At 39.3% G+C, this 25,190-nt stretch overlaps 1 protein-coding gene across 27 annotated transcripts in view; it reads right to left on the bottom strand.

Moving 5' to 3' along the window:
• camk2d1 (calcium/calmodulin-dependent protein kinase (CaM kinase) II delta 1) overlaps positions 1 to 25,190 on the bottom strand; it is a 90,994-nt gene that overhangs the window by 40,098 nt on the left and 25,706 nt on the right. For all 27 annotated transcript variants that reach the window (XM_030429684.1, XM_030429682.1, XM_030429688.1 and 24 more), the window contains exons 3-5: positions 14,356 to 14,415; positions 6,275 to 6,329; positions 2,222 to 2,287 (exon numbers count right to left, since the gene is read on the bottom strand). In XM_030429684.1, coding sequence (XP_030285544.1) covers positions 2,222 to 2,287; positions 6,275 to 6,329; positions 14,356 to 14,415 — 181 coding nt within the window. The remainder of the gene's footprint in view (positions 1 to 2,221; positions 2,288 to 6,274; positions 6,330 to 14,355; positions 14,416 to 25,190) is intronic.

Raw genomic sequence — 25,190 nt, 5'->3', positions numbered from 1 at the left:
TGGACTTCCTCACTTCCGAGTTTCACCTCTTGCGTTCCATCAACATTACGTTGTCAATTAACGTGTAGAAAATTTATTTTTGACATCTGTGATTCGATTCAGAATCTTCCACGTCCCAATCGTGATTCATCTAAGAATCGATTATTTTTTCCACCCCTACTAATAACTGCCTGTCATCATCTGGTGCCTTCAATTGATATCAGCTGCTCAAATCAGCCTGGCACATATATCCAATAGCACAGTGAAACACCCTCAAGGTTAGCCCATCATCTTGCTGTTGTCTTTTTGAATATGATTGTCTCCTGCTTTCTAGTTCATTCATTCTGCTTTTCTGCGTGCATTCATGCAACATTTTGCGGTAATTTCAGCTTGAATCGTCAAGAAAGATATAATACTTATGGACCTTTTTCCAGCAAGCTGAAGTCTGATTATCCAGACTTAAGGAGAAATGCTCTTCTCAACCTGTATTTGCCCATACACAAGTTCATCAGCTCTTCCAGGACACTCAGCTGTGGTCAACAACCTGATCACCTCCACACTGTCTCTGGCTTATTTCATCCATGCTAACTCCACACACCTTCAGTCAGAGGAAAGTAATTCATCACTGATCCTCATCGCTGCCATTTGTGTTCAGCCTTTGCAACATTGTTCTCATCATTCTCGGGCCTCTGTGCAGAAGGCTGCAACTTTCTCATGCAAAAAATATATAATAAAAATGAGCCTCATTGTGCGAAAACAGGGTTCATGAAGTCCATCTGATTACCGATGTTAACATCTCTCCCCCCAATAAATGATTGCATTAATCTGTTTTTTCATCTGCGTTCAGCATTTGCAGTCTCCTTGCTCACATGCATTTTGGTATTTATCTGTTTCTGTTGCTGCTGCTCAGGGCAGAGGCCCTTCAATCACAAAATCCCCCTATAGAGTCTAAGCTAAAGATTTTATCACATACCATCTGCTGTCATAACCATTTTCTTAACGTCATTCACTAGTCTCTCCTGATTGAAACCTAATCATCCGCTTTCTTGCCAATAGCGAGACGATAAGATCGATATCAATCAGGTTACAGCTGGCTTAGCTTAGTATAAAGACTGGAAGCAGGCAGAAAGTTGCCATAGTATATCATGTATCTTGCGTGTTTTATCTGACCATATCGGCAATCTCCTCCCAGCACTTCTGTCCGCTATCTCTGGCTATAATGCAGATTGCCAGAGTCTGTAAACACAAGTCTTAGTATAGGTGTCTGTGCAGGCACAACTGTACCTGGTGAACTCACTGTGACAAGATCTGCATAGAGTCACTGCCCCCAGCTGTTTTGTTCGCCAAGAAATACTTCCCCACACATAATGCCTAAGCTAGACTAACCATATCAGTATTTAGCGCGCATTCATGAGATTGATCTTCAAGTCACTCTTGGAAAGAAAACACCTTGTTGAACTGTTCCTTTAACTAATTTGACAAGTAAAGGAAATATACAAAAAGGACACATGCATATTCTTTTCATCCATTACGTTCTTTCAGATATCACTTTTGATAAATCAATTCATACAAATAAATAAAATCCACAACAAAACAGAATCCAGATCCATCACATCTAAAAATATGTAAATTGCCAATTGTCTTTTTTCATCTGAATTGAAAAGATTACGACTCTTGACGACAACTGCTGGAGCAGCTCCATCAACTGAAAGTCACACTTCAATACAGCTGGATGGAAACAATTAAAAAAATCTTCAGACTTATTTAAAAATATGAAAAAATAAACCTTAGATGAAACTTTAATGAAAATGCTCTGGTATAAAGCTGCTTTCTTTTACAGGAACTGCCACATAAAAAGCAGACAGAGTTCGTTTTGGAGTGGATTTTTAATGGACAGGTCATGAGGTAAAATTAGGAAAAGTAGATCTATAATCAAAGGACAAAAGGTAGAACAGGAAATGAAAAAGAGTAATTGCAGGCATAAAAGGCATATCAAAGGCAACACAACAGGAAACACTTGTCTGCTGCATAATGAGCAAGGGTTCTATTTTTGTGTGCATATGTCAAATGGATGCTCAAGGGTAGGTAATGCAATTTTATGACTTTCATGGATATAATTTTGTTAGCTGTTCTATACTTTGTACTTCTTGAATATGCCTTTTTTGCCAAAGTAAACTCAATGGATTTCACATCACATTTATTTCAATAGAGAAATATCAACACAAGAGAGCATTACACATACCTGGCATCAGCTTCACTGTAGTACTCCCTGGCAACAATATCCTCAAACAATTCACCACCGGTCACTCTGGAGGAGAAACAAATGAAGTGGCAGACAGAAAAATAATGAGAACACTGAAAAGAAAATACATGTGTGGAAAAGAAGTGAAGTGTAAAATCACAGATGTTCATGTGTCTATTGAGAAAAAAAAAGGGCTTGATGATTATTGAAGTCGTGAGATTTAAGAGATTCTTTTTAGGACCAGCTTTTGGAAAATAATGACGCTGTGCCAAAAATGGTGAAATCACTACAATAACATACTCCCGCATGTGTGGTCACACAGTATATGGACATTGTTTATTCAGCTGGGAGAGTTTTCCATGTCTCTCCATGAGGTTATAGCTAAAAGCCTAAGTGCTTTTCTAACACAAGCAAATCTATAATATAATGGAGGTGCAGTAATAATAGAGCATGGTAAATTATGCTATGAGTCAGCCTTTGGACCTCAGGGAGTGCTATGTTTATGTACAGTAGATAGCACACAGGTTTTTCTCTGACTAATTTGTTTTTGATATTTCACAGTTCTAATGATGCTGGTAATGTCGACATCTTTCGAAATTCTTTTAAATTCCACTAAAAACAGATAATGGGGTCTTTTCACAAGTAGGGGTAGGAATCACAGGCTACCATACGATATGATATGATAAGCGAGACACGGCCCACAATAACGATACGATCACGATACACCAATTCTGAAATAATCTATATATTGCAAGACAATCATAACGATGCATCACAATATCTGTCTATTTGAAGAATCCAAAATGCCCATAAAACGGTACAGTGCAGGATTCTAACTATTAATTAACTGCAATTTGATGTCAGTTTCACCGAATTATAAGAATGTGACACAAATTGAGATGAAACACTGAACAAAAAGTGTACAAAGTCTTGGCATAGTGCCTCTTTTACAAACACAGTGACTAACTTGTCATTGTCAATATATGCTATCACATAAACTGGCAAAAGTCCAAACTGTTAAAATACAGCACAGTTCTGCAGCAGGACAAGTCTGTAAATTTAATTTACAGAACTATAGAACTGAAAACAAATTAGAATAAAAAAATACACATTTCTTTATAAAAGGCAGATATAAAAATACAAATTTTAGGGCTCTTTAAGCATTACCAACTTGTGTATGTAAACCTGCACACATTGTATGCCTATATGATTTAAAAGCTCAACAAACTTGTCTTTATGTTAACCTTAACACATTTCAATGGCTAAACCTTTTAAAGCATGACACACTTGTTTTTAACACATTTAACTGCTTATCGACTTGATTTATGTTAACTTGAGAACATGTCAGTGCTTTTGAAGTAACTTGTATTATTTAAACCTGAGCATATTTCAATGTATCCTCAATTATGCATGTTCTCCTTCAGGAACAGCAACTGATCAGCATGCTCAGAGATGAGTGAACTTCCCCTCCCCCTTGTTTTCAACACGTAGGAGTGTGTTTCCTACTTGTCAATAAAATGGGCAGTGATTGTCACGTACTCAATGGCCCGTCGAGTCAATCCATCGCAGGTAAGTACAATTCTCTGTGCAGACTGGAGTGCATCCTCCAACTTTCCTCTCATCTCATCATAAAGAGCAGGAATAGCTTTTCAGTGAAACATTTTCTACTCTACATTTTATACCTTGATTCCGGTGTTTCATTTATTTTTACTTTACTTTATTTTCATCCACACTGTACGAGCGAGGTCCTTGCAACTTGATCCCAGCGATGGACTTTGTAATACTGGCAGCCATCAGGGAAGAGAAAGGAGGCTTTGCTTTAAACGTTGCATTCAACGCTGCACGTTCACTTACAGCATTAGCATTAGCCATTTTCTCAACAAGTGGATCAAGGTGGTGGCGTTTCAAGTGGCTTTACATATTCGTGATGTGGCCCTGTACTCAACTTTTACCCAACAGTTTTTGCACATGGTGTAGTCTTTGTCGATTTTGTTTGTCCTATTATAGGTGGCTGGGGCGTCTCTTAACCTAACTTTCCATACGCTGACGTCTACCATTATCCTGCTGTCAATTTCCTCTTCTTCAGCCAATTAACTTCCGTTCAAGTTAACCGCATTCATGTGATACATGGCCCAGGCAGGAAAACTGGCAGGGAACTTTGTTTATAGTACTAATAAGGTTCTCATGAATACTGTAGGAGTCAGGAATTAATCCACTGTTTTCTACACTTGTACATTTCATGTATAACATCAATGGAGTTACTTTTTAAAACGTTTACAAGTAGGACAGTGGGTCAATTTGCACGGAATATGGAAAATTACTCACTAGGATATTATAAGACAAGATCTTTGCCATGGCTTCTAGCAAATGCTTCCGCTCTGGATTCACGCAACTTTATGTTTGCTCTGTAGAGTGTATACTGTTATCCTTCATTCAGTGGTTAGGAAGGACCCATTGTGAAATATGAGGCAAGTGTAGTATCATGATTTTTTTTTCTGAATCCAGTTCTCAAAATCTCTCACACTGACTTCATTCTGCTCAATAGAAAAAGTTTAAGAATATAGTAAATAGTAGATGTTAATCAGCAATAGCCAACTGCAGTATTGTTGTGTCTGATCATTCTTCCAGGCAGGTTCTTCACTTATTCCTGTGTTGTTGTTTTTTTAAACCAAGACTGGAATACCGACTGTACCTCGACTGCCCATACTCTAATTAATTGCAGCATTTAAAATAATTCCTGATGGACAAGCTGACAGTACACAACAGAGACAGAATGAAGGTGATGGTGAGTTAAGGAGGATGGAGGGAAGGAGTGAGAGATCTAGAGGAGTGATGATTACATGAAGTGACAGTAAAAGCCCAGGATAATAGGTTACAATGATGAATCGACGTTGATTGCCCTTTTTTTCACAAATTAGGTACAGATGTTACACAGGGTGTCAACAAACTAAAGAAAAGAAGCTTGATGCATTAAACGCATAGTATGTCATTTCTGCTGATAGTGGCCTCACAATGAAATACAAAAACAGAAGACGTAAGTCACGTAGGTTCATGGGAGTTGTTGTCTTCACTGATAAAACAACCTATTGACGATAATAATCCATCTACTTAGCTCAGGCAGACAAGCCAATGTCATAACGTTTCATTCCTGTTGTATTTAGTCAGGTATGCCATCTTCCTTCTTCACTCCAACTATCTCCTGGAAACTATAGCAAAAGGCAACCAAATAAATTTGCTTTGCGGTGAATGTAATGAGGCCGATGGCCGACATTTTATGCTTAAAGAATGTGCACCGTAACTGCCAATGCAAAATTCACATAAATCTCAATTAACAAATGTAATGTTTCAAAATTCCATCCAATTTAAGTGCTGAGAAATGTGACCAATACATTCCTGTAGGAGTGATCAGGCCATCTGGTTATCATTAATGAAAAGATTAATTATTTTCTTTTCACTTAAAACAGAGCAGAGAGTATTTGACTTACAGAGCAGATCTGCAACAGTAAATAACATGCAATATAATTTCAGTTAGACTTTGATTTCTTCTGATTTGATATTGAGAGCTCTTTAAAATAAGGTTTTGTGCCTGCAGAGATTTTGATTTTCTTCTGTAGGAAAAGCACAGGCGTAAATAATACAATAAAAAGATATGACTGAATAAATGTATTTACCTGTCATCTGTGATAATTATTATTTATCATTTAGAGAGCTGAAAGATGTGAATATGATTCTACTTAATGCAATCAAGCTCATTTGTATTTCAGCTCTTTTATATGCGAGTACGTTAGCGATGATTTTGTGCAGAATACGAACACGGTGAGGCTGTGTGATGGCTGAGCACACGGCACTGCTGAGACAGATGGAGCAAAGAGGAGGCGAACATGCCACATCTGAATTCCCATGATGCCTTGGTGACAAGACATGTGATTGACAGCTGTCGGCAGAGCGTGACATGAATGTGTTGTGCATGTGTGGAGTATTTAGCACTTGTTTAACCATTTGGAGTGTCTCATAAGGTGCAAAAAATAGGGAAAATAAAAGCCTTGCACTTACAAGTCGAAGACCAGATAGTGGAATCCCTCCTCTGATATGCTGTCATGAAGCCGCACTGGGAAGGAGAGAAATAAAAGTTATCTAAATCATGTACTCCATAGCACCAGGCCACACACACACACACACACACACACACACACACACACACACACACACACACACACACACACACACACACACACACACACACACACACACACACACACACACACACACACACACACACACACACACACCAAAATGCATGCTTTCTTCTCAAATGATGAGACGGGTACCTTCACCATTTTTACGCATTAAACTGTGTTTACGGGTCTGTGGGAATACAACTGCATATCTGGAAAGAAGTAGTTAATAGCTTTTCATGGCTCCAGAGGAAGCAACATGTAAACTGATAAATTATCTCCAGTAATGTCATTCATTGGCTAAATTGCATTGTGGGTAATGTAGGCACCAGGTTTTGAAAAAGATGTCCACCAGAGTATTATTGCACCCTAAGAACAAAGGCCAAAGAAATAACAGTAACAGGAGATATTTATAGTTAGATATACAGTACATTACCCACCATGCAACTCAGTAGCCAAGTAATATCCAAGGTTCATCCCATTTACTGGGTACTGAACATTTCTTTTTAAAAGTATTGATTAATAGTCTCTTTGGTTTCATGGTATACCAAGCGTGATAATGCCGAATGACGTGACCTTGATCAGGAATTAATGGAGTGATTAATGGACTTCATTAATTTCTGATAATGTACAGGCATCTGCCTTTACATGTAGCATGACACAGATATGTTTAGCACACATTATTTGTCCTTTACAATGTCTTAAAGATCCACATTCAGTGAGCTCACCATGAGAGACCTACTAATGTAAGACCGCTTTGTTTCAAGCTGCTCTTTATAAAACTCACTAACATGCCTCTTCATTTGAATTGATTGGCAGGTATCGAAGTCTGCACACCACTCTTGCTGATCAATTTTTAGCCTTTATCTGAATGAGCATGATTGTTAGGGGGCAAGGCTGATTCTGTCACTTTGTTGAACAAGAATAGGATAAAGGCAGCACAGAGGTAAGAAGTCTGTCAACGCTGAGGTAATTAGCTACACTGCCTAATGACCATGAAATGACATGGTGTGAAGAGACAGAGTGCAAGAGTGAGACTAAAAAGATGGATTTGACAAGCACTGGAGTGCTTTCTGTCACCTTAGCTCAGGGGTTTATTCCATTCCAATCTAGAGACATCTTAGAACAATTACCAAATTATTCTGACAGAGGCAGCTTTGACTAACAAGGCAACATTCATATGGAAATGTATACTTAACATTTAAGTGATTGTCGTTGATAAACTAAAATGTACAAGCAAACAATATGACCTTCAATCCTTCAAGTGATCTGTGCTTTTATCAGCTGAACTGACATTTAAACAGTTAAAGGCAGTTGAACAGTGATCATTTCACTACCATTAAATGATCCACTGGGAAGCTGTGGGTCCTTGCATTCATATGGTTGCCACTTGACACAAACCATAACATCACTGCAGACAAAGTACATCCTGTCAAGGTAACTTCCTTGGTAACCTCCCTGATTGCAGTGGTCCCCTCAGCAGGACAATATGGAAAATACACAAGAACACACCAGGAAAAACTGCTCAGTTCAAGGCATTTGGCCATGATCCAAATTCCCCAGATCCCAATCTGGCCGAGCATCCGTGGGACGTGCTGGAACAAGTCCAGTCCATCTCTGGTGATTTCTGTAAAATGGGATCCACATGAATGCCAGGGGCGAAGGTTTCCCAACAGAACATTGCATTGTGGGAACAAAGTAATCAATGTTCTTCACTTGACTGGTCAGTTAAAGACGAGGTGGCAGCAGCATATAGTGACCCCAGCAGAGACATCAGAGGCTGTCAAACTCTGAAAAAAGAGGCAGGAACCCAACCTATGGACACTAACTGAGGGCTGCTATGTTCTTAAAGAACCAAATTCATTAGGAATTGATCAGTTGCCAATGAGTTCGCTGACCCAAGTGTTCAGAAAGGAGGCATCCCAGGGTACTCTGGACAGCAAACTCACACTAACTGTCAGAGGATGAGAATGGCTGACAACCTAACAAGACCATTAAGTGAGGCAGGAGTTGGAAGTCCGAGGAAGCAGTGAAGGAAGCTGATACATAGTGGAAGCCTTAGGAGACTGGAGAGGTCATCTGCCAAGGACAGATCTTCAGAGACTCAAAGTCAACTAAGAACAGGCACCATCACCTGAAGCTGTCCATTTCTGAGGGCAAGGAGACAAACCCCTGAGCACAAAAACATCCTCCATCTACATCAGGCTTGGACTTGGAAATTCAGGTCGACCTGGGGAGGAGGCTTGTCTTTCCATAGGAGGTGGCAGTGACCCAACTCCGACCAGACGAGGTTCTTTTGGCTGGGTAATTCACAGGACCCTAAGACCACTAAATCAAGAGCCTAAATCAACGAGGCTCATGTCAAAGGATGGCACACAATCCTAGGTTGGCTTCCTTGGCAACAATTGTGTGCTGTTTCCTGCAGAGAATCTTGCTGGGCAGAGCCATAGTAGCCATGACCAGTTCGAGATGGTTGCCGCTGACAAGAGCCTGCAATTGGAACCTCTCTGCAGGTGTGGCCTAATTGCCATTGCTGCGTCACTCAGGTGAGACGTCCAGGTTAGGGGGCGAAATGCTAATGATCCAGAGGCACCTTTTGCTGGTGGGTTCCCAACTTTTCAAGTGCTAAGACCACCTGCCACTAAAGAGCACTGTGAAGTGTGCAAGAGTGAGACTAAAAAGATGGATTTGACAAGCACTAGAGTGCTTACTGTCGCCTTAGCTCAGGGTTTTATCCTGTTCCAATATAGAGACATCTTAGAATAATTACCATATTATTCTGACAGAGGCAGCTTTGACAAACAAGGCAACATTCTTATGGAAATGTACAGTGCCTTGCAAAAGTATTCACCCCCCTTGAACTTTTCCATATTTTGTGACATTTTAACCACAAATGTAATGTATTTAGATTTTATGTGTTAGACCAACATATAGTGGTGCATAATTGTGAAGTGGAAGGAAAATGATACATGGTTTTAATTTTTTTTTTTTACAAATAAAAAACAGAAAAGTGTGGTGTGCAAAAGTATGTACCCCCCTTTACTCTGATACGATTAAATAAAATCCAGTGCAACCAGTTGCCTTCAGAAGTCACCTAATTAGTAAATGGAGTCCACCTGTATGTAATCTAATCTTAGTTTGAATACAGCTGTTCTGTGAAAGCCTCAGAGGTTTGCTAGAGAACATTAGTGAACAAACAGCATCATGAAGCCCCAAGGAACACACCAGACAGGTCAGGGATAAAGTTGTTGAGAAGTTTAAACCATGATTAGGATATGAAAAAATATCCCAAGCTTTGAACATCTCAGAGCACTGTTCAGCGCACTGGTTCGTACACATTTTTCAAGGTCAAATTCAATTTTTTTTTTTTTCACTTTTAATCACAATTATGTACATTGTATTGTGCTGTAAACATCTAAAATGATGTTTCATAATAGCAAAAACTTTAGAAATTAAAGGAGAACACAAAGTTTTATCCAAAAAAAGGGAAGCTACTTGGCGTTCTTCAGGTACACTTGCACCGAGACAAAGAGAGACCTGAGAGCACCCTGTAATTTTCTTTTTTGACACAAACTTTTATAAGCTGTTCGCTTATTCATCAAAGTTTATTAATATTGAACGTGTCATCAGTTCAGCATCAAATTCACCTTCTCCTCAGCCATCCTTCTCTATTGCTACCAGGCTGCATGTGTAATGATACACACACACACACACACACACACACACACACACACAGATTTTATTTCTTCTTGTAATAAGCAAACTATCCAGTCTGATCCCAATTTTGCCAAGACACAGAGGTATAATGTCAAGCACTTCCAAGCACTTTTCAGACCTTGAAAACACAAATTCAAACACTTTCAAGGATTTCAAGCACCCGCACGAACCCTGAGAGAAGCAGTCAAGAGGCCCATGGTAACTCTGGAGGAGCTGCAGAGATCCACAGCTCAGGTGGGAGAATCTGTCCACAGGACAACTATTAGTCATGCACTCCAAAAATCGGGCCTTTGTGGAAGAGTGGCAAGAAGAGAGCCATTGTTGAAACAAAGCCATGCAGTTTGCCACAAGCCATGTGGGTGCAAAACAAACATGTGGAGGAAGGTGCTCTGGTCAGATGAGACCAAAATTGACGCTTTTGGCCTAAATGCAAAACACTATGGCCCTCATTTATCAAACGAACGTACGGCAGAAAACCGTGCGTACGACCATTTCCATGCAAGCTTCGGCATTTATCAATTAGAGCGTGAGCGGAAGCTACGATCAGATCTCACGTGAGGTCTAAGCTCATGTACGCAAATCTGAGTCTGTGGATTTGCGGTGTAGCACAGCAAAATCTGGCCGAGTCTGAAAATAATTATCAAACAAACCTCAGCTGTCATTAAGCATAAGCAGTCACATATTTAGAACAGATCAAAACGGATTCTTAAAAACGGATAAAACAAAATTTTAAAATTTAAATTAAAAAAAGCCCAAGTTTTTATTGATACCACTTTTTGTAAAATAAAATACAACAACTAATTAACGGAATACCTAATAACCCCGCTGGCAAACCCTACTACAGAGCAGAAACGCAGATTCAATAGTGCGCACACATGTACACGGGTCACAGTGGAGTGCTGCTTTGGGTTGCTGAAGGGCAGGGGGCTCCATCTCGGACCAGCAGGGGGAACGCTGCTGTATACCCCAGAGAAAGTGTGCGCTATTATTTTGGCCTGTTCAGTTTTGCACAACATTGCATTAGTGAACGGAGTGCCTTTGATGTGCCTGCGCTGCCAGGATGCCGATCTCCATCTCGGAAAAGTTTATCTTCTTGCCAGTGTTTCCTCTCTCCATGTTATTTTATGTGGTCTATCTATCTATCTATCTATCTATCTATCTATCTATCTATCTATCTATCTATCTATCTCTATCTCTATATATATATATATTCAGTGGCATGTAGGTTGGTCCATTTCTGATTCCAGGAGAAGTAGCAAACCAAATAACCCCCTATCCTGCAATCGTGTGTTGCTCCCAACCCTCCACTCCTCATTTTCACTAAAGAAAAAGGGGCCAGACAACAATAAATGCCAGTTTTCACTGTGTGTCAAAGTCATTGTTGAGGTGGTAATTACAGTTTCTTAGCCTTTGTGGCCCCCAAAGCAAGGAGGGAGGGGAGAGGGGGTGGTGTGTATGTGCATGTGTGTATGTGTGGGATAGGAGGGAAGGGGGCCATGTATGCAGATGTGCTCTATTTGTAGACATAGCCATTACACAAACTATACTAAGCACAACAAAATGGCTATAGGCTGAACCTGTTGGTTTACCTTTATGTTAAGGATATCTACACTCTCTGGCAAGCATTTACATGTATTATTCAGGTTATGAGACATGTATCTGTTTGTGCACATACTTTGGGATGTACTTCCCATTTGGAGACAAAAAACTGGACCTAGCCAAGTAAAAAGGTACTTAATTATTGATCAAGGCTAGGGTGAGGATTAGGGTATGGTGTGTATCCACAAAAAAAAGTTATTAGAGTTAAGGTTAGGATATGTATGCTGGGGGTCTAAAGCTGCAAGTATGCTTTATCAGTGTTGCTTGTCAAATGGTTGAACATCTTCAAAAATACAGATTAGGATTAGGAACTGATAGAGGGGGCTGTGTCCGATGATTTCTGTAACTTTGCCTCACAAATTTGTTAACCAACCACCTAGCCTCTAAACCTCTCAAGACTGCAATGGACGCCCTGACAGCCCACTACAACACTGCTCTTTCCACATGAAAAAACGCTGTTTCCTTCACCCGTCCAGCTCCATGGTGCGTCCCTGCTCCATAAAGGCCTCTAGTCAGCCACCTGGAGACCTAAAAAGATCATGTGAGATCTCTCTAAAACCGCTCTCTAAAACCAAGACACAATGATACTTCACACTCTGAAAAAACAGCAAAACCAACCAGAATGTTGTTCTCAACCATTAACCCCCTACTCTGCCCTAATGACCCTTCCTTGACCCCAATGACCCTTCCTTTCCTTTCCTTGATTTCTTCCAGGCCAAAGTTGACACTTTCCATCGCCAACTCCTGGTACCACAGTCCCCTCCCTTCCAGGCATGAGATTTCTTTCCCGTGGCCATGAGCCGGAAGTAAAAGGACGGCGGCGCCGGTGTCTTTCCTCCGAAATCACCGCAAGAAAGAGCGCCAATGTGCATCTAGCTTGTGTTATTATCATGTACACGATATACAAAACGAACAAAGATGTAGCTTCGTCTCGCTTGTCGTATGCCATCTTTCTCAAATGCCGAGGTAGTTTGTTGTTGCTGGTGATGTAAAGAGGTCAGCCGGAGATTGCCTTGTAACGACTAGTTGAAATGGTTACAGTGCCACCTATCGTACCGGGGTATGACATGCTTGGGCCAATAATCCTATTTTCTCCCCGGCATGTATACTCGGACAATTGCAGTTGTCTGATTGAGTAGCATAGTCGAGCTATGGCTGTAATCTGACTAAGCTGTGCATGTAAATGTACTGAATGATACACAGCTCTAACTCGGAACCAAACCATCCACTCAGCTCCCCCCAATACTTGGTCAACTGCCTGCATGACATCAAAGCCTGGATGTCAACAAACCTACTTACACTCAACAGCAAACAAACAGCTCTGGTTGTGGCCACCAAGGTGCTGCTCTGGAAGGCTGGAGATCTCCTTCTTGATGCAGACGGGTGCCAGGTCTAATTACCAGACTCCAGCCATCGCTCCAGCCATCGCTCTCCAACTCTGTGGCAGAAATTCTAATCCATGTCTCCACAACCTCCCGCTCTAAAAAAATCCTTCTCACCTACAAATCACATCATGTCCTTGCCCCTCAATAACTCTACGACCTCCTTCACCCTTACACACCATCCCAGAACCTCTGGTCCTCAGAGTCTTCAGGGTCGCAGCCCTCACCCTCTGGAATGCTCTCCCTGCTGAGATCCATAACACTTCATCTCTGGACATGTTTAAAAAAACTCCTCAAACACCACCTGTTCACTGCAGCCTACAACTGTTTCCCTGACACACACTCATACTTCAGTTTGTTTGTGTAGCTTTGTCATACTGTGTGTGACTACCAAACATCAATGTTAGTCCACCTCGCCTCTACCCAGTGTAGTCCTGCGCTCCATTGGCTCAAACCATCATCAGCTCGTTGAGTGCAACATCTTGATCTGAGATGTTGTGGTAGAGGCAAGTCTCTTTGGGCACAACAGTCTCTGATTTCACATTGATTTCCAGCCTGAGTCAAATTTTGTCCATTTCCCTTTCTTGTGACAGGACATTAGCCAGGAGCAACCTTAAACCAAGTAATTTAGCATGGCTCTTATTCCAACTCTCTTCCTCCCCAACCATCCAATCAAGGTTGGATGGTTGAAAGACTCCGTGGGACGTAATGGTCTCAAAGTCTGCTGCTCTTAGCACAAAACCCCTGCTTTTTTCTCCAGGGATAGTGACAGTATTTCTGCCATAGGCAGTACATGTCCACCAACAAAGCCAAAAAAAAAAGTATAATTTGGAGGAGCTACCTGCTGCAGCACTTTAATATGCCACCGTTGCCATAGCAAACCTAAGAGAATAGGGCACACTTCATCAGAATTCATAAATGTAAATGATGTTCTCCCCATTTCCCTTGATACATGTTTTTTCCCCTATGTGATGGAGCGCCTGAGCAAAGAAACTGGCATGTGTTACTTTGAGGCAAAAGTGACGACGTGTTTTTATGTGTGAGTAAAATAATATATTTCTGTGTATGGTGAAGCTGAAGCACTTACGAGGGAAATGTGAATCCAGTGAACAGCATAGATTTTGAATAGATATTCCACAAAACCATCTTCAGGCTAAACTTTGTATGTTTTGAAACACATATATTAAATGTAACTCTCATTGTGACATTATCAGACGAGGAAAGACAGACACACAGTGCCTATAACGGGAACCCTAGTTACCAATGTTGGGATGCTTAAGCAGGCGGCAGATCCTGGCCTCTCGCTCCAGCTTCTGGTGATCTGTAGAGACAAAAACAACACATCTGTCACATGTGTCTTTTGAGGCCTCATGAAATTCTTCAGGCGTCTCTATAGAGATTTCACATATTAAACACCATTCAATTTTCTCTCCTGCCGTAACAGATGAGCTGTAAAACTAACAGCCATAACACATTACTGCATACTGTAGCCAACAGATTAACAGAAAGAAACCCCTGGCACATGTCCTGCATTACTGCCTATTCAGTTTCAGTGTTAGCTGGTCAAACCGGTGCGGTGAGGTTGCAATGTGGCAATAGTCAAATTCCCTGTTATATTAAAGATTGTATGCTTTTATATAGTCACTTTACAACTGAAGAAGAAAAAGAATGATGTGTGATAGAGTTGCAGTTCCTTTCCAAGGTTAAAGGTATTCAGAAGGTGAAAAAAAACAAAGGACTGACGAAGAGGATTAGCAAGACATAAGACTTTGCTGGCTTAAAACAAGTCCCAGTCTATTTTAATTGTTAAAGAGATGCTGTTTTGCTGTGTTTTGAGGACTATAAGAGTTCACCCAACTTATCAGCTGATCCTTCTATAATAAACATAAGCAATCTTTACTAGTTTTCTGATGTCTCATAGCTGGCTAGTTAAAGTGTTTGTAATTTCTGCATGACGGTCCAATATGTTGACATATCTTAATGATGCATTCCTCCCCTTTGATGACCCCCAAAATGTAACTTCAGTCCAGTACTCGGTACCGCTCTTCCTATATCAGTTCAGACTGGCAGGGTACGAGGACAGGTAAATGGTATTGTGAGAATACCAGGATCGCCATGGTAACACAAGAGAAACTCACCACACCTGAGGACAACATATTGGAAATGTAAACAAAGACTTCAACATGTTAATCTGTTCCCCAGATAAAATCGGATAAAAGCATTTAGCATGAAAACCTTTCAGTGCATTACCACATTCACCAAAAACGTCCAGATTTAAGTGGCACCAAGTTTGACAGAAGTAAGAATTATTCACAAATGAACACAGGTCAGCTTTATCACAAAACACTCAGACGTAGTTATAGATGAGGTGTTAGTTGAAGCTCACATGTGGATAACATGCACAACAACAGGGTGGGCTATTCTGCTTTAAAAAAACATTATGATCCTGCATCAATTTTTAAGTAATGATATTCATAAAAATTTGATACAATCTATAGTACACATTTTAGTGTTTCGGGGTATATAATAATAATAATCAAGCCCATTCCGCACTACCTAGATCTACTCCCATTCTTTTGAAAAAAAAATGAACGGTGATGAAAATAAATCAACATCTCATGATACTATTAATACTGTGATATGACAAATGTGTAGCCATGCCATCAGTGATTATCAACTGCATTACGAACTTCAACCAGTCAGACCAACAGTACAAGAACGCTGCCACCAGTGGCGCCAGTTGGTAAATCAAACTCTCCTCAAACCCAGTGGAGAAGAACAAGAAAAGCCTTTAATGCCACTCTTTGCTGTTCTTTAAAGGAAATATACTGTCTGGTTCTGATATAATTGATGCTATAGCAACAGCTACACTTTACTCTTGAGGAGCCGCCATTTTAGCTTTCAAACAAACAGGGATGTCTCTCACTGGTTTTCATAACTAAACTGATCATAGTTGCCAGTAGTTTCTCAAAGGATGTGGATTGGTTTCAGTGACTATGATTTTGGCATAGCTTGAAAACCTGACAAAATGTATTTGCACAATCAAATAGGACTGATTAACTTTGTGTTGATGTGACATTTGTTGCGCCAGGAACCAACAATATAATTTCTCTTCTTTTACATTTATTATGGGTTGCGCTCTACTGTATGTTTGTTCCCCTATGAAAACACTTTAACAAGTTTTCATTATAATATTTCTGAGACCATTTAAATTAATATAGGTCTGTAGTGCTGTCATGTATCAACCAGGGGGAGCTGTGCAAATGATGGGTGTAGGGCAGACTGAAAAGAAAAGAGGGGAAGGAAGAAATGGCACAGTATGAGCATGTGTCTATGTACACATGTGAAGTTGGAGGGGTTGCTACAGTGGCTGCTACATAGGCTGCTACAGTAGCTAAACATCACTTCAATAGTTCTGTTTCCTCCGTTTCCCTGTTTGTATATTTGGCTGCGTCTCCTGTTCCCTATGCAAAGTCTCCACTGTAAAAAGTAGGCAACTTCTACAACACCTTATCATTCTTACTGAACTGTATATTCTTATGTTCATATTAATGCATAACAGGCAAGAAATTAGAAATGGTCAACTGACTTTACAAATCATAAACCTCTAGTGACAGACCAATCAAAAATTCTGCCGTGTAGATTTAACATTTGGTTCTCCAATAAACTGTGTGTAATGTCAACAGCACCAATGGGACAGACTTCTGCTCTTGTAATCCCGTTTTGGTTCCAACCAGATATGATCACACCATCTCCAATCACACCTCACTTTACAAGTCTCTAATCCTAATCAGACCAATGGGATGTGCTTTTACAGGAGCTGTAATCCTTATGGTCACCAGGTCAACATGAACTTGTCTCCCTTCTCCACATCATCCTTTCCATGAGCTGGATGGCACGCTGCTAATCTGTGACATAACAGGATTTACAGCCTGAGTGGTGCTCACTTACCATCTCCAGCCGCACTGCAACCACAGCCAGCTGATCTTTTCAATTTGTCTTGACTGTCAGTTTGCTGTATATTCATGCTATATGTGGAGCTTCTTGACTGAGAATTAGATGTATACTCTTATACTTTAATTTTATGATCATTGTAAGTGATAATTACTTCACAGCCAAAGTGAACAGATTTGCATAGAACTGGGTAATGAACCTCAATACTTTACTATTAAAAATGGACAATTGCTGAAATGGTATTTGCATTTTTGTTGCTCAGAAAGTTACTGATTTAGATAAAAGTTTTGCCAGTCTATTTGTCTATATTTCACTGTTCAGGTTTGACTGTTTGTATTTAAAACATATAATTTCGATACATCTTTTGTCAAATAAACAAGACCATGTCTTTATTTGTATTTCTAGTATTCAATTTCTTGTTACTCATCAACATTGTATGACTTGAAATAAAATATTAATATGAATTAATATATGAATAATATATAATAACACTGGTGATCTATCGGTTAGTATATCCAGTGCTCTAATTTAATCAAAAAAATAAATCCCTTTTATATGGAAATAAATCAGGAGCAAAATAAGGAAGAATGATGGTTAGGTGTACTTTTTTCCCACAAATTTCTTCAAGAAAAAGGGCAGAAAGGATGACTAGATTTAGAAGTAATTAAGATGATATGCCAGCAGTCATGAATAATCTTTGAGGAAAAAGGCAGACAGAAATTTGGAACATTTTTGTCACTGATGGTTTTCAGCATGGCCGCTTTGTTGATGCAAAACGGTATAAGACCATTTCCTACTTTAAGAAAATAGAAGTTGACTTAAAATAGGTCTGAAACTGAAACAGTAGGTTTGGTTCAGTTTTTTTAGTACTTATTTGACTACGACTTGTTCCCCATCTTCACTTACTGTAATTCCTTCAGTACTACAAATAACTAAAGCTACAACAGGTGTGTATTAGATGAATGGTGCTCAACTGAAAGCACTGATAGATCAAAATCCTTTTTCCTTCAGTGGTTGAATGTGTATGGCTTAAGACCTAAATTTACATTTGCACATTTGATGAAGTCCTCAAACAAAGATTCTAGGCTTTATCACCCACAGCCCACTCTACTCCACCAGAGCCCAAAAAGCAAAGATGTCTCTCAATCAGAACTCAAAGACTTGAATGTGATTCACTCTGGAGTTGGCCCATTTAGAAAACCCAGATGAGTTTGTGATCAGGCCGATGAAAACGAGGACAGCAGCTATTTTCAATGTTGCCGACTGATCAGATCAGCTGCCTCCATAGTACTGTAAAGCAGCACATCTGGTTCCACATGCAGTGCCCGCAGGTTCAGTCACTTCATAAATAATCCCTCAATGTGCCCCCCTCATTTAAACCTAAAGAAAGAGTAAAGAACTTCTTGTTTGTAAAATAAAAAAGTCTGCCATTTCTCACAATTTGTACCTGCTGTTAAAGTAAGAGGTGAGTAATGGAGTTCTGTGCCAAGAGGCTGAGAGTGTGAATGCGATACAAAAGAAAGAAAGAAAAACAGAAGGGCAGCAAACCCCCCTGGTGGACCACACCATCTTTTCTTACTGCCCTTCTCATTTCCTGTTCTCACCTTTAAAATTCCTTTGTTTTAGAAACGTACAACACAAAAAATAAAGATCATAATAACCTGAACACTTCTCAAATCTGAGCAATGCCTCGTGCACTGAGCAAACTAGTGCTCGATCCAACTTTCTGTTCAGAGGTTCGAATCAGGGAGAAAAAATATGGTTAACCCTCGAAGACCTAAACAGCAACTGGTAGCTAAAAATAGCCACTGCAGTAGCATGTTTAATAACCTTTGAACCGCTAATCCTATCCAAATGCTTTATAATTCAGTTTTTCAGTGGCATCATAGATGTCTTGTTGGGGCTTTCTGTGGCTCTGCAGTGAACATGATTACACTATTATGCTGTGCAGCATTGATTTATCAAGGAAACCCACGTAGTTTCTTCCTCTGAGCCAACGGGAAATGGTTGTAGCCATAGTACATTTGTCGTTAGTTTTCAATGGATACTATATTTCTCTGAAAAAAAGGTTCACTTTTCTTTCCAATGTCTTCTGTTATGAATTAACCTATGTACATACATCTGCACCTCTTTTTAATTGAAAGAAAAAACAAAAAAAACACATACACACATATTATATATAAACTTTTTACTGCATTCTATTTATTTTTTTCAAATGTACTGGTGTTTTAATATGACTATCGTTAGGTTTAAAATGCTGAGTCTGTAAATGAAAGTCTGCAAGTTAAAAGGCCCAAAGCCAGTCACAAAAAACTTCCCAGAAATAAACCCCCTTCAAATGGCTACTCACACTTTGACAGACATGACAATCAAGGTTTTGATTGGGACATCCCTAATCAGGTTTTTTTTCACCCCGATCCGAGTCCTTTAATATTCCGTAAATGCCAATACCGAGTCCCGATCTGATACTTAGCCTTAACTAATAATTTCCTTGATTATACAGCTGGCATTCAGAAAAAAAGTACCTGCATCCAAGCTGTTCCTTAATAGGTTTTTATTTTATTTTGTTGAAACAAAAAATGCACTTTCATATGGCTCTTTCTTATTCTGCATATTTGTAACATTGGCCTACCACCTAACTTGCGTTAGCAGGTGAGTCTGTGACGCTGCACTGTGACAGCAGACCCTTATGTACAGCCAGCTCAAGTGTGGAAGTGTGTGTGAGACGCAGCCCACACTTGGTACCTCCATATCATCCATGGCTTTTTTCATATTCCTTACGTTGTCATGTAAAATGACATCGACCCATTGCTTGTCATTTCACATGCGTTCAGCATTTCCTCGATTGCCTGTTTGACATGCTCTGCTGTATGAGACCCACAAAACTAGTGCGTATACTGGCATGTTGTAACTCAAAAGTTGATTCAGTGCAATGTAATGCAGAGATGATAGGGCATGCCGGGGATTCAAGAACTCCAAGTGACAAAGAAAACCCTGATCCTCTACCAAAGAGATGAGGTAGTTATCCAGAGCAATGAATTCAATTAACTCTGTAATATTTTGGGCCATGTCGCTGTCTCAATCGATATTTCTCTTTCCTTTTGAGAGTATCCACGATTGTTTGTTGCTTCGTTGCCTTTGTCTGTGTTGCTTGAGTGAACTCGTTGTAGGGCTGGGCGATATGGCCTTTTACTAATATCCCGATATTTTCAGGCCATGTCACGATACACGATATATATCTCGATATTTTCCCTTAGCCGTGAATTAACACTTTGATGCATACAATCATGCCAGTACGATGATTCTATGTGTCTACATTAAAACATTGTTCATACTGCATTAATGTATGCTGATTTTAAACATTCATGCCAAACGGTAAAATCACAACTAAACAAATTTATCAACACTGTATTTATTAAACAGTTATTAAGCAGTGGCAAAAACATGTAATTTCAAAACAAATAAAGTGCCTTTTATGCATGATGCAACTAATATGATGTATCAAAATAACGCTAAATTAAAGTGCACATTTTGTGCATAATGCCAGTACAATATTTAAACAAATAAATAAAATAAAGTGCCTTTTTGTGCATGATGTGACTCATAACATTTCAAATTATAAGTTTTGCGTATAATGCCAAACCACCGCCAGATGATGGATCCTGCGTTGTTTTTCTTGAGAATTAATTCTCCCTCCATTTTTCATAGCACCTGCTGCTGCCACTACCTGAGATCTCTGCTGCTACATGCTGCCGGGCGCATGACGTTGCACGCACGACAGAATGTGATGTACGTAACTAGCTTGTTTTATCCCTCTGTACGGGAAGATGAGAAAGAGTGAGAAAAACCTGTAGTTCAATGCCCGCGACTAAAAGCAACTGCGTGTCAATTGACTGTATACTCAAATATTCACGGTATAGTCATTTTCTACATCCCACAGAGAACAAGCCGCGAGACTTTGAGTATATTCGATACATCTCCCAGCCCTAACTCGTTGTGTGAGTATTTGTCGTATCAAATGTGTAGTATTAAATGCAGCTCTTCTGTTACCCACTCACGAAATGGTATTGCAGATGTTACATGTTGTCGCTGGACTGCTTTCACTTTCCAATTTAAAATATTTCCACACTGCAGACTTTTTATCCACAGGTTTGCCAGAGTTACGTTCTGCCACAAATTGTGCTCTGACGTAACAAAAAAATTAATAATAAAAAAATCGGGCTTGGGTCCATGTTAAAAATTGCCGATCCCAATCAATGGATGGGCTCCCGATCCTGCAGATCGGCTCGGGACATCCCTAGTTTTGATGAAAGAACTTTCAAGCAGAAAGATGCCTTGGGACTTGCTAAAGAAATACCCTGTCATACTAGAGGAACAGCAGACTACAGTATGCTAAGCTTTATGTTTTCCGTCCAAGTGGCTTTTACTGTAGGCACCCCAGGCACACTTTCCTACCGTCCATTCAAGCTGTGGTGGGGGTTGATATGACAAGTGAGTGTGTGGACAGGCAGGTGGTCCCACCAGAGGAAACTGCTGCAGAAATTCTGACACTGTCATAAGCACTCAGTGCGACATCCATCAGAATGCCACATCTGACAGACCAGCCTCCTGACATGTGCTACACACTTGGTCCATCCTCACTATCAACTGTCAGTTCTGATGAGCTGAAGTGTGGCAGGATATGCTTCGGATGAAAAAGGCACTCAAGAGGTTAAGTAATGACTGAGTGAATGCTTAATTGCAGAGATTAACACCAGTGGCAGGATTCCTCCAAGACTAGCTTTTATGGGCAATATCTTTAAATTTATATTCAGAGCACTGGTGATATCAGCACACACTTATATTAGGATTTCTTAAAGGCATTCATATAGACTGAAATAAAGTACAAAAAGCCAGTGGTTTCTGAAGTGTGCCTATTTTTGCTTTCAAACAGCTGCAATACCAATAGCCAGAATGCAGTAACAAAATGGGTGCTGATGGCTTAGACTGTTCATGTGATGATGCTGATGTAGTGTAAACAGGAACAAGACAGACCCAGCTGTTCAACAGAGAGAGGAGGAGGGGGAGGACGGCCAGACCAGCTGGGTTCTTGTTCATTTGTAAGTTTCCTCACAGGCTTTCAACATGTCTTTATATATGTGATTAAGCAAGAAATTAGACTGTTATGCAGTCTTTTCTAGTTTAAGGCTGACTCTTTACAGAGCTTAATTCGGAGCAAATGTAAAATGTTGAAGCTGGTCTTTGAAGAGTTAATTATTCTCTGCTTAAAATGTGTTGAATTTAAATCTGTCACATAAGGGGTTTGCACATCAATATGACATCAGTATATCAGTATTCTTCTGATCTTTAGAGCAGTTTGTTTTTCTTTTAAACGGAAATTGGTACACATTTTGAACTTTTAATACCTGTGTGTAGTCAAACAAATGTCGCTTGAGTCAGCATTGGTTAGGGCTGAAGACGAGAAGTTTAAACATTTTACAACTTAGGGATGTACAACAAAATGCAAATTGCAGTTTCATGATGCAGCTTAAGGTGGTGAAGGTGGAGTGTTGTGTTCTTATAAGAATGCAACCATTTGTATTGTTCTTTTTTATTTCTATAATTTTATATACTCTTAACTTAAAAAGGGAAATATATCTGCTCTAATCAAAATTATAATTATTAAAATTGTTTGAAGCAGGTGACTGGGATTTCCAAATAGCTCCTTTAAAATATAAAATATCAATATTATAATGTGGCACAACGCATTATACAGACTCCTTCTGGGTACCCTTCAGTAAATTAAAAGAAAACTACCAAGAGAACAGTTAACATGATATCATTTTACTAAATGTATTACCCATCCATCCAAAATGATAATATCATAAATATACAAATACAAGCACCATTTGCTCCAAAATTCATTTCAAAAGGAACTTGAAACAGTGCAGGGTTCTCCCCAGACTCATGATGTGTCAATGTCATCAGCAATGAATTACTCTACAATACCACCACTAAACACAGAAAATTATAATGTTGAAAATGATTGACAATAATGAGGTTAGATTTTTTTTTTTGTTGGTTTGTTTTTAGTGATGCAACAAAGTGAGATGAGAGATACTATATGAGAGATATGGTGGGAACAAATAAGAGTATAACAAGTATATATTACACGTGTGTAAATAATAATAATAATAATAATAATGATAATAATAATAATAATATAAGAAGAAGAAGAAGAAGAAGAAGAAACAATTGATTGCATTTATAATAATATCATCATCATCATCATCATCATCATCATCATCTTGCCATCATGAACACCATAAATATTCAATGTCATTAGGGATTTATGTAAAATTAACTCCAATATTATCACATTAAAAACTAAAGTGATAGCATAATATAATAATGCAAATAATAGCAACAACAACAATAGTAACCCCAGGGTAGATTTTAAAATCCCATGACTTTTCACTCTCTGTGTCGCCTTGATTTTATTCTTTCATATTCTTTACTTTCCAGTTTGAGAAATATTGATATTGGAACTTAAGAAGCAATTTTTAAGATCAGCTTGATGCTAACACAAAACTGAAATTACCTGTGGTTAGCATCGCTACTGAGATAAAAGTATATTTACAAACGATACATTTTAATTCATATATTTAATATAAAAAAATATGTGTGCTCATATTAACAGGTATGAACAGTATATAATATGCTTTGGAAATCAAAATATAACCCCCCAGTTCACATTATTAGCTCAATATGCTGCTGTTACACTAATAAGCAGCTACAGCAAGCTCAAGGGGTCAAAATGCAAACTCAAAATTCCTATCGGTTTAGATTACATCCACCACTAGTGAGAGACATTGCATGTCAGGAGAGGGCAGCACATATACATCTTGATGTTTTCTATAATATTGATTAATTCGAACACCTAAATGTAGCAGTTTACTTCAAAAAGTATTTTATTTCCCAGATTTATCTGTAGTACAGCGAGACGGTAGTGCACGGATCTCAAACTCCCGGCCACAGTATATAATGTAATCCAGCAGGCAAAATTACTTTTAAAATATTATTGTTTTAGTTGTTTTAGTTCATACCAATTTAAAACGACCCCTTCCTATGAAATTGAAATGAATAACAATGTTATTACGTATATTGTGTCACATGAAATACGTTTTGTAAAATAATAAAGGGCAAGTGCGATGCACATGTTGGTGCAGTTTTTGCTAAGAAAGCCGGCTCGGTGTTGTACTTGTTTGGCTGTGACAACCAAAGACATCTTTTTGCATACCGAAAAGAAAAGTCGATGATGACTAAAGAGGACTATCATCTCAACAAGGTCTTTTCCATAAAGCAAAGAAGAACGCTGATGCTGCAGTTGAAGCAATTTATGTGGTGAGTGAATCAACTGCCAAAGTGGAAAAGCCTTTCACCAAAGGGCCGTTTCCGAAGGATCGCATGTTGCAAGAGAAGTCCACATTGGCAGAGCAGATTAATGAGTTATCAAGTGACGTTTAGGAACAAAGCCCATAGTTTCACTGCATAATCTGCGTTGCTTTATGAAATTACAGACTGGACCAACAATGCACTAGCCATGTTTATGTGGGATATTAATGACAAATTTGAGGTGAAGAGTTGCTGACTTTGTGAGCTAAAAACTAAATTCAGCGAGGCACAAGGAAAAGCAGACATGACTGGACAACCTCAAAGAACTCACTCTATCCTTCCCAGAGCTGTCCGCAGTATTGATTTAGGTAATGTGCCTTTAATTGGAAGCACAAATCTGGGTTAGAAGCAGTTCTCAATTATGAACGGTAATAAATCCAAATACAGGTTAAGGCTTACTGATCACCACCCTGAAGCTGTACTTAGGGTTTCAACTGTGACCTCCATCAGGGCAAATGTGGCTCAGCTGTGTGAGCAGAGGTGCTGCCAAGTGCCTGGCAAGAAATAAAGCATCAATCTATTCAGGACTTTCATTTGTTAGTGCAGTCAAAGTCTTAAATAAGTCATTTATGATACAAGGAAAAAAAATGTACACCAACAGCTGAAAAAAAGGGATAAAAATTGCTGTGTGCATTTTTGTTTTTTGTCATGTATGAAGAAAATGAGGGTACACATGTATTTAGGTATTGCATTTGCAGTTCAGTGCAG

The sequence above is a fragment of the Sparus aurata genome, chromosome 10 (assembly GCF_900880675.1).
Source record: "Sparus aurata chromosome 10, fSpaAur1.1, whole genome shotgun sequence".
Taxonomy (NCBI): Eukaryota; Metazoa; Chordata; class Actinopteri; order Spariformes; family Sparidae; genus Sparus; species Sparus aurata.
This window is presented reverse-complemented; position numbering and strand designations above follow the sequence as displayed.